At 37.6% G+C, this 11,289-nt stretch overlaps 1 protein-coding gene across 6 annotated transcripts in view; it reads right to left on the bottom strand.

Annotated features, from left to right (window-relative positions):
• Positions 1-11,289, bottom strand: part of SLC36A4 (solute carrier family 36 member 4) — a 112,530-nt gene that overhangs the window by 21,915 nt on the left and 79,326 nt on the right. For 2 of the 6 annotated variants that reach the window (XR_008746852.1, XR_008746851.1), the window contains exons 11-12: positions 501-710; positions 151-251 (exon numbers count right to left, since the gene is read on the bottom strand). The exons of 3 other annotated variants lie outside the window; for them this stretch is intronic. Coding sequence is in view for 1 of the 3 variants with exons in the window: in XM_055802065.1 (XP_055658040.1) it covers positions 706-707 (2 nt within the window). In the remaining 2 variants the exon portion in view is untranslated. Of the gene's footprint in view, positions 1-150; positions 252-500; positions 711-11,289 lie in introns of those variants that run through there. One more of the 6 variants, XM_055802065.1, reaches the window with a different exon arrangement.

Below are 11,289 nucleotides of genomic sequence, written 5' to 3'. Positions count from 1 at the left end.
TTGCCTAGGGCTGCTGTATCTAAAATTCCTGGGACTTTACTGAGTAAATTCTTCAGACTTCATTATTTCCTATGCAGAGAAATATAAATAAATAGAAACACCAGAAATTTATGTTTTCTTTAATGAGACAGCTTAAAAAAGTAGACTTACTTATTTAGCGCTCTAAAACAGAGAACTCATCTCCGTGGGCCTCATTTGTTCTTTTGCTGCAAACTGGCTTCCATGAAGAGACAGGCACATTCTGTGAACATCTATTTTCAGTCATAAAAGTAAAATTTTTTTTAAGAATTTCTGACATGTAAGCTGTAACCTACCACTGAAAGGACAACAAAACAGCGATACACTGAAAATCAGTAACAATGCAAAGCCAAACAAAACCTAAAGGAGAGCTTCAGCCATGATAAAAGCCATCAATTCAGCTGGCTGCTCATACACCAAGACAAAGAGATTTTACTAAAAGATTACTGTTGTAATTTGTAATGCAACTGTGATATCTTTACCTTCAGAAAACAGTTCTTTTATTGGCTTTTCCTTTCTGATATTATGGTGATTTTATCCTTATTCATGCTAGTTTAATTTTCTTCAAATATTACCCCTTAAAAATCTTCTTCAAAGCTTCTCCATCGGAAGACTGAAGACTTTTGTTTTATCTTTAACTCCCATACCAAAACCAGTTCCGCACAACTTCCTCCTGAGCTGTGTTAACTCTGCTAAATACCAAAAAAAAAAAAAAAAAAGAAAAAAAAAAAGAAAAAAAAGGCTCAGAATGGCTTAAACCTCTGCTACAATGTTTAAGATGTTTTCTTTAATTAATGACAACTTACCACTGTACAATTACTTATAATTTTGGTAGATTAAAAAACCCACAACACCCCAGTATCACAAACCAACAGATTCTGTATGATTTTCCCCACCTGGTCTTTAGAAAACTCTGAAGTTTCTAGAACAGTGCATCTATTCAATGCTAAGACCCACTATACTTTTAACTAGAACAGAAGCCTCAGATCCCCAGTGCTGGTGCTAGTTACAGAATGTTACATGGTGCCCAAGAGCAGCGACTGTGAGAAGTACCTATAGGTGACATGGTATAGGAGAGCAATGACCCTGCAAAGTACCTATAGGTGAAGTGCTGCAGGAGAGTAGTGACCCTGCAAAGTACCTATAGGTGACACAGTGCAGGGGAGCAGCATGCCTGGGAAGTACCTACAGGTGACATGGTGCAGGAGAGCAGCAACTGTGAGAAGTACCTACAGGTTAAACTGAGCAAGTAACTCAGGAGCAAGGACTAGTAATACTATGGTGAAAGGGCTACTACACTCACTGGAGATGTACATGTAAAGTCAGGACAGAAAAAGTTGTGTTATTTATGTGCACAACACAACTGAGACTAGGAAAGGGGGAACTGGGCACAGAAGAGTTCTGTAAACTAATTACAACTGATAACAAATAAAACCAACTGCAAGAAGTCAAGGCCAGACTTATCTAGAAAACACTTTATAATACAGTATTTCCCTCTTGTCTTCAGTTTAAGACTGCATGTTAGTCTAAGAAATGTAGTAAAGCATAACACTGATTACTTCTGGTGTAATGTCTAGAGTCAGGAATGCAAAGAAGTCATTTATAGCAAGAGATAAAAATAAGAACTTGAGGTTTTAAGAAAAAAATCTACTAAGAATGAACAAAATCAGATAAAACAGAAATAAAACGTCATGGTTTTTAAGCCATTAGCTTTTGACTTTCCTGAATCATAAGTGTTCATACTTGCAGCCAGATATTCCTTAAAATAAAGTTAACTGTGGTAAAAGCAGTATTTTTAATTAGACTAGCTGACGTAATTGGAGAAAATAGGAAAGTTTGGAAGATTAGAATCCCTCTGTCGAGTGACAAATGATAACCAAGTCCAATTTGGAACCCGAGCTACATAACTGACAACAGTAACTGTGGACAACCTTTACAGAACTTACTCCCAGAAGCTTCTGTTTATTTTTCTACATAAACAAAAGTAATAGAGTTTGAGACACCCCCGTATTATATATGCCAGTTCAGGCCAACAGATCATGCTAGAAGTTCTATTACTACGGGGCCATATTTATGCTTTTTTCCTGGCCCAAGCAAGGAGTTCAGCAGTTCTTTCCCTAAAGGACAATATGCCAGTCATCCTTCAGAAGAGTTTTTCCTGTTCTTCATCACCAAGATGAAGAGTGGCTTTCATGCACAAAGCATTTCAGAAGGGATGAGAGGAGGTTCTTACTCAAGCGCTTAAAAAAATCAGTAGATGGTCTGCAGAAACCCTGCAGTCCACCAATTTGTTGACAAGCTGCGACCTAATGGCCCAGGCTTTAATAAAAGGACTAACGGGGCACACAACTATTCGAAAGCTATGAGGTTTTTTTAATAAAAAGGGCTGCGGTCCCATGCAGGAATCTCAACAGAAATCCCCATTAGCTGCTTATTCACATTGATTTGGCATCTTATTCTCAGTTGTCACGCTGCAAATAAAATTACAACTTTCCAACAGGAAATGTAGAGAAAACACCCATTTTTAGAGACAAAATCATCAGTGCCTTACAGTTTCAATAAGACAGAAAAGTTGCACTAGGCTTCTGACATAGCAGCCTAATTTCCAAAGGGAGGTACACCCACTCAAGTTAAGAGGTGGGCAACAGTGTCTTTGTTGGCTGATGTAAGAAACTGAAATTACGACAAATCTCTGCCTGCAATTTAAAAATATATGAAGCAACACACAACTAAGGAATGGAACACAACTCACTGTCAAAGACATTTTGGCAAAAAAGAGACTTAATTACTTATGGGCTGCATTATTCCATCTACAATCCTTTGTCTCTATGATGTCAAGAGGAAGTAAATAAATTCCAGATTTTCTTGTAATCTTATTACTGATTTTACTAAATAAAATAAAACAACTTTTGTTCTAACTTTCCTTCTGAAGGAAGTTAATAAATTACATTTTAAAAACGTCTTTGACAAATCAGCATACATTTTCAAAGAAAATGTAAGGAAATGTGATAAAAAGGCATGGTTTAATTTCCTCCCTAGGAAATACGCAATCAAAAGAAGCAGAGAGGAGAAACCACCTGAGGAGGAGTTGCAGAAGCGGCAAGATGGTGCACACAGCCTGTCAAGTGCTGTATCATGCAGTTCTACCGCAGTTTAAATGGCTTTCTGCTCACATTTTCTCAATGTTGGTAAAGAAACATATTTCACTTTTTGATCTGAGCAGACACTGCTTTTACTACTGGCAAACTTGTTGCTCTCACTTCAAGGGACTGAATGTCAAACAGTTACAAAGCTGCACCAGCGTGAGTAGTTGAAAACAACAGTGCACCGACTGATTCAGATCCTTGCAATAGTAATGCTTTTCTGGAAGCCCTGAATTAGCTGCAGTGAAAGAAATGGAGATGGAAAGAAGTGAAACAAAAGAGAAAGTAATGATTCTCAACAAAAGAAATTATTAGAGTGATGATGAATGCAATAAGGTAAGACACTGTGATGATTTAATATATGGACACCTATAGTATCACTATGGCAGGAGCTCACTGTTCTAAATGCCATATAAAACCATGATCAATTGTATTTCATACAGCTGTTTCCTTACAGAACAATCTCTCATGCCTTCAGGTGCACAAGAATGTCACTTTTGACATCAGCACAATTTTCTTGTAAACAGATATCAACAAACATGGAAAGGCTGCAAGGAGGAGTTAATTTTCTTTTTAATCCTACCATAGAATAAAACTGATGCAGCATCATGCTATTTTTTACAAGCTGCTTTATACTTACTGTATGTAAGTCCCTGCCCTGTAGAATCTATAATCAAACGAAAAGCTAAATATAAGACGCAGTAGTTGCACATCAGGACAAAAATAGCTGCCTACTTTAATGCTAAACGTCTTTATGTTTTGTTAGACTTGTATTATAGTGTCAGAGATAAAAAGGTAGTCTCCTCTAGATAAAAAAGTAGTCTACCTTATTGTTCAACTGCCCACAAAATACTACACTAAAAATGAAAATTGTCAGAAATTACATTGAAAAGCATCCAAAGCAACTTCATTTCTCCATTCGAGACAACAAAAATCAATTTAAAGAAAATCCTTTCCTGTATAATACTATAGCTTAACATGGTATAAAAAAGAAACTTCTGAAATTTAGTGGTGTTGCTGGAGGCTCATACTTTTAGAAAATACCTACTTCAGTTAAGTACAGAGGAGCAGCCTGAAGTGCCTGACAAGCTGTAATCAGTATCGTAGCACTGCTTAGTTATGCCTTAACTATGCACTGTGTGACGTAGCAGCTGCAGAATGGTGACAATCAAACACTATCCAAATAAGCACACTTGTTACATCAGAAGTGTTGGCACAGGAACACTTTGTAAAAATAGTTTTATTTTTTTGTATTTAGAAAACCTCTTTGTAAAAACACAGTACAGTAGAACTTGCAAGTTCTGGCCATTATTCAAGATTCTACCATGCTAAAGACAGGAAAAAAAAACCACACATGCTACCAATGTAAAGCCCAAGAAGTTTGATTTTCTGCTTCACAGTTGCCACTGACGGATACCGAACTAACTGCAGAAAGACTAACTGAAATCAATGCAACATAATTTCATCCCCCAGATTTGCTCTGGACGAATTTTCAAACACGGGTCCTCAAAAATATTCAATATGAAATCTTCCCGGTATTCTATCTCTACACCATGGCGTCTAAATACACTGCCTGCTTTCCTCACAGCCTGATCACCTGCAGCAGCGTAAGACAAAACTACTGAAATCAATCTTAATGGCACATTGCACTAAAATATCGGCTGTGTATATGTGAACATCAGAGTGTTTCCAGACAGTCAAAGCTAAATACCACTTTGGCACCTCATCAGATCATAAATTGCTTCTTACCGATGAGCAGAAATTTAAAATTATTTACATATATTAGCCAAGAATAATTCAAGACAAGTGTCTTAATGGCAGCATTTAACCTAAGTATCAGACACAGAGCAGCGTGACTTGAAGAACAAAAATAAATCCTCAGGGATTTGCAATATCCTAGGATAGCAACAGGAAAACACCTGAAAAAAACACCTGTCTCATAAGCATCTAAACTTTCTCAAATCTAAGTGCTTTAATACTTGAAATTTTTAGACCTGGAATACTTTTGGAGATCAATGTTTAAGTTATATTTTCCCAGTTCTACAGGGTTGAATCTTTGGCTGCCAAGAAGTGAAGGAACTTCAGCATCTTGTTCAGCATAAATGAAGTCGACACTTGAATGCCAAAGTAGAGATGGTGAAAATTGGAACAACAGAGTTTATTAAGATGCAGATCAGAAGGAAAAGCAGGCATGGGAATGATTTAAAAACTGATCAGATTAGTCTGTGCTAGGAGAACAGAAAATGTAGAAATACAGTTAGATTTTGTGGAGGATGTTTCAAAAATTCAATGGCTAAAAGCCAGACGGAGTTGGAAAGGAAGTGAAAAATAAAGCTTGACAGACTATTTATTTTGGCTCTTAAGCCTTTGCTTGAAAAGAATACAGATCTTACTCAGATATCTGTGACTTTGATTTGGGCTAAGGTATCCATCCTGTTCAATGAAAGATATTTCAATAAATGCTAAATACAGTCTTAGGAGACAAAAGTCCTCCCTACATTAGCTGTACCAGGGAAAGACAAAGACACTCTAAACTGTAGGAGCTCAAAATAAAGCAAGGACTATATTCTGCATCCTTATTATACAGATGTATTTTTAAGGCTCCGGTCTTGACAAGCATAATATAGAAGAGTTAGTGCTGTTGTTTTCACTGCCCTAGTGACCTATTTATGAGTAGGAGTTCTTACTTTAGATTTCTAATATAAATGCTTTTCCCAAATCTTTGGCAACCTGAAGAGTATGTAGGCATAAATAATGGGTATGACATTATACAAACGTATATATTTCTATATTGGTTTAGTCTGGGATGGAGTTAATGATCTTCTCAGGAGCTAGTGCGGGGCTGGGTTTTGGCTTTGATGGGACTTTCCAGTTCCTCAGGCTTTGCCAGCAAAAAGGCTGGAGGGGCGCAAGGAACTGGGAGGGGACACAGCAAGGACAGCTGACGCGAACGAGCCAAAGGGGCATTCCATACCACGGGGATCATGCCTGGTATATATACCTGGGGGGTGGCCAGGGCAGGTGGATCATCGCCCAGGGACTGGCTGGGCATCGGTCAGTGGGCGGTGAGCAGTTGTGTTCTGCACCATGTGCTCCTTCCTTCTGTTCCCTCTGGATTTTATTCCTTCCCTTCGCCTTTTCATTGTAACTGTTATTGCCATCACTGTTATTATCGGTCTTCCATTTTTATTCTGTATCAATTATTAAATTGTTCTTATCGTAACCCCTGAGTTTTACATTCCTTTCCAACTCTCCTCCCCATCCCTCGGGGTGAGGGGGGTGTGAGCCAGCAGCTGTGTGGTGCTTAATTACCGGCTGGGGTTAAACCACAACACAGATACAAAATGTTGTATGCTCTTTAGATAATAGGAAGGGTTAAGACTGTACAGACAACCTTGATTTTATGGTTTCTTGATGTCAAAGCTTCGTAGCAAGGCCAAGGAATTGTACAAGATATCACAACTGGAGATCAGACTTGAACACAAAAGTGCATGCTGCTTGACTTATTGATGCTTGACTTGAATATGCTTGACTTTTAAAAAATAATGGCAACTTTTCCAGATAGAAATCCATTCAATTTTTCATCACTCATGCCATCATGGACATACGAAAAACATATAACCTATGAATGTTTGGTATCACCCACACAAATGTATTTAATCAACAGAAAAAAGGCTGCACAACACCAGTAACAAGAAAAAAAATTCCTAAGTTTTATTGTGGTAAATGTTGATTTTCTAGTTGTTTGATTTGATTAAAACATAAGAACCCCCTATTTAACACATTTTTCCTTTCCTCTCTTCTCTGTTTCAACAAAAAACTAAAATCACGTACCCCATCTTCAACTTAAGTAAGCACCTACACTGACAGACCCCATCATCACACTCAGGTGTTTTCTGCTCACACTACCTTTAAATAACTTCCTCATCAGCCTCATAAAGTTTAACAGTACTTATTTCATGGGCACAATTTAAATGCAGAATTTCCATGTAGTTTGTTTTAACTGGAATGGTTAAAGCAGCACAGGTAAACAGCAGGGAGAAACTCAACCTCACTTACAGCCTTTAAAAAAAACATGCCACAAACTTGTGCTTCACTTGCTCTAAGTCACTACTTCAAATGTTTCAACCAATATTTGTGAGCGCTTTTTCTAAACCGGATTAGGGTAGCAATCTATTTATCACCTTCTACTGCAATTATCTGGCAACCTGTCAATGCAACACAATTCATTAAAGCTACATATTACACAAACCATCAAGTGCTCCACAAGGCTAGGTGTATCACTGAAACTCCTCCAGTTTCTCCAGCTGAGGTCAGAGTAGTAGCGAAGGTTTCTGATTCTACAACAGCCTTAAGCTTTCCCTTAGGCGTGATAATTCTGCAACCGACTCACGGAAATCCTGACAGTTGATCAAACAAAATTAAGACCTGAAGCCTAGAAGGAATGGCCAATTGTGCCTCAAAACAGCCCTTCAGATTGAAAAATGTTATCCATGATGCATGATGATTCTCTGCTTTCCTCCAGGAAGAGTCAAGAGTTACTGCTAACTACGGACAGGGACTGCCCCTTCAAGCAGCCAGTTTCTTTCTTTTCTTCTATTTTCTTAATCGAGCTATCACAAATGGCAGCCAAGGCATTACACAGTGTTTTAAGGTCAATCAAGTAAATACCATAGTTGTATTCCATTTCTAAAAGCCACAGGTACACTTTCTTTAAGCACATTTAAAAACTAAAACCGCTAAATCCTACTCCCCAACACACTTTGTCCCACAGGATTTCCAAGTGATCAGCACCAGAAATGCACAAAAATCCTTCACCAGGCCCACCAGGTATTTCCAATAGGTTTTGCCTTCCATGAGTACCTTGAGAAGCCAGTGCTAAGGGCAATCAGGGATTCTCTGCTGCTCTGGGTATGAGAGGAATGAAGTTTCCACAATATTTTCCAATGTAAATGGAAGCCTCCTGAAGAACTTGATTTAAATCAATGCAGTGATAATTAATATGGAAATGATACACATCTGTTCCCTTAGGATGTCACAATTCTTTTGTTGTTTGGTTATTTGTGGGGTTTTTTTCCTCAATAGTAATGTGCTGGATGTGAAGTATACTGAATCTATCTCTGTTTTTCATTATTTTCTTCTACAAAAACCACCCAAGAAGTGTCTCTGCGTTCAATAACATTTATATTAGCAAGGACTAGTGTAGATATGCATCACCTGTTTCTTTCATCCCTTTATTTGCTCCTTTTGTCTACCAACTCACAAAACTTCACAGAATCAGTTTTCTTTGCTCCTCTGAAGATGGAGACAGTACAAAAATTATTTTGGTTTTATTATTTTGTTTCATATGTGGATATTTCTTTTTGTGCAGAAAAGAACTGGACATCATTTCTTCAATGTCACAGGTGTCCTTCTTTATCAGCTGAAGTAGATATGCTTAAGAATCATTATTAATTATCAGTAAGAAATTCCTGAGGAAGATTTTCCGCTTCATTCATTGGTTTAAGAAGCCTGAATTTAAAAAATGCAGCAATGATGCCACGGCTGTAATGTACATAATACATGTCTTGCTGCATAATCATTTCTAACTTGAGCGCAATGAAACATCTCACAAATACTCTTTAATAAGAACTTGTGCATGGTATAGGTGATACCAATGAAGATTTCATGACATTAAAAATCACACTACTATGAAATTTTACAATGCCATGTAAAGAACAAGGTTTTAAAGCGAACAGTTTTAGAAAAATGCTGAAAAATCTCTCCCCAGATATAGAAAAATGCTGAAAAATCTCTCCCCAGATAACTGCGCTCCCCTTGATAATCCATTCTGCTCCTGACGCTCACAATACAGCTCGGTTCCAGCATTGTTAAACATCTTGCTTCTCTGCTTCCCCTTCTTCTACACGTTCTTACAAATTGAACAATGTGATGTAAATCATCACTGCGCTAGATATTTGTGCCAAGTTTTGTTCTAACTTTTAAACAATGTGCTGTAAGCTATTTTACTTCCTTGGCTGCAACAAATTGTTTCCTTTACAGAGAGTTCATATATCACACTTTTATTTTTTTCCTCTAGACATATTCACAGTATATAATCACAGGTATTTTCATTATACCATTGCTCTATTTAAACCAAATGTTAATTTCAGATATGCATGAATGTGGATGCAAAATGAGTGGCTTAGTACAGCATGACATTTTAGGACAAGTTTGTGGTAACCGAGTAATCAACATCATTATATGTTTCAAGTGTTACTGTTTTCTGAAGGCAGTCAAACCTGCAAGCCCGATAGCATTTTACAAATACTTATCTACTGTAAGAGCAATGTTTACCTAACTAATGTTTGCAAGGCGCCCTACAGACACGATGCCTGCACGTGAAACACCCACATCAATTGTACACATTGGAAATGCCTTTGGAAAATAATTTCATCACATTATTGCAGAAATAATTACGGAGAACTCTGTGACCTGTGACTGAGGCATTCCAACATATACCACTTTAGCAAGACAATTCTCTTGCATTTTTCTCAGGACCACTTAAAAAAACCAAAACAGTAACTGTTAGAAGAATTAAAATGGGAACATTCACTTCACTAAAAAAAAAGAAAATAGCAGAATTGACTCTCCATGCAATGAAAAGTGGAGCACATTAAGATCTAGTCACATAATATATAAAAACAAGCATAAAATGAAAGGAAAAAAAAGTTTTCACATGCCTGATAGTACATTCCTGTACAGAGTTTTAATTGGGCTGAATTTGGAAGATTGAATCACCATCAAGAAGCACCTATACACACTATCTGCCTCATCATCAGATATTTCAACACGAGATATGCTTATATAGAGAAAAAAAACTTGGTAATGTTTTAGATGTATTTTTAAAATGAAATGATTGTGTATTTTTTCTGCCTGCAGTCATGTAGTTCACTAATTATTACCTGTTTCTCAAACTTTTTGCTACACCCGCTACTTTGCCTGAGTACCTATGACCTACCACAGCCCTCAAAGCAGAAGCCAGCCCCTCTAGGATTTGAAGTTGCATTCATAACCTCCCATGGGAATTTGACAGCACTGACGCTCCTGATTTTAGCATGAGAGGTAGGTGTCTAGCATCAAGCCAAATGAGTGTGGTCTTGTGATTTAAACTAGCTAGGGTAGATCTGTGTGACTCAGGAAAAAAAAAGCATAAGATAAAACATTATGCAGTTCTACCACAGACCAAAACAGCCCATTTTGAAAAGTTTTGAAGTCTGCAATTTTGAGTCTTTCCTGAATGGTAACAGGCAACTCCTCAGGAGGCTATAAATTTTTTTGGTAGTAAAGAGATTCCCAGTTCATTCCTGCAACACCATTCCCATTGCCTACATAAACAAGAACTAACGAGTACAGCTGTAGGAACAATTTTTGCCTATCTAGGTCTCAAGACAACAGGAACCAGCAGTTAGAGAAGAAAAATGCTATGGGAAAGGGGAAAGCCCTATACTCTTCAACAGGCTGGGAGAAAGAGCAGCCTAGAGCAGGGCAGGACGATGGAGTTTCAGGTCCTGCTTAATGGCACAGGAAGGTACAGACAGCCACTCTTCACTGCTAGAAGTACTCAGAAACTACAAGTATTTGTAAAACATGACAGACATGATTCCAACAGCTATAACCAATGTACAAGAGCTATGTCCTTTTATCACCTCTGCTGCTCAGTGCATGTATTGATTTTAAAAACATTTTCAAATGACTACAAAGCCGAAGGATTACATCTGTCTTCTTGGCTAGGGGGACATGTTCCAAATTTGCTGGATAATCTCACAGTAATAACAAAACAAAACTAAAAAGAATAAGGAAAGACATTTCCTCCTTCCTCTCTGACAGATATCAGGAACTATACTATGAAATCCCTATTCGAACATCTGCTGGATGTCAGAAATGCCAGCCACCAAACAACTACCACTTTTCTTCAGTTAAATTTGTTGGGTGGCTCAGCACTTCAGACACATCAGGGAAATTTCTAGATTTAGACTGTATTACTTGTAGGCTTTCATTCCTTAAAATATTGTCCACCTTATAAACCTAGACAATAAATACAGAAATATAAAGAATTTAGACGCATTCTACCGTGTTGAATACTTAG

The sequence above is a fragment of the Falco peregrinus genome, chromosome 4, assembly GCF_023634155.1.
Source record: "Falco peregrinus isolate bFalPer1 chromosome 4, bFalPer1.pri, whole genome shotgun sequence".
In the NCBI taxonomy this organism is placed as follows: Eukaryota; Metazoa; Chordata; class Aves; order Falconiformes; family Falconidae; genus Falco; species Falco peregrinus.
This window is presented reverse-complemented; position numbering and strand designations above follow the sequence as displayed.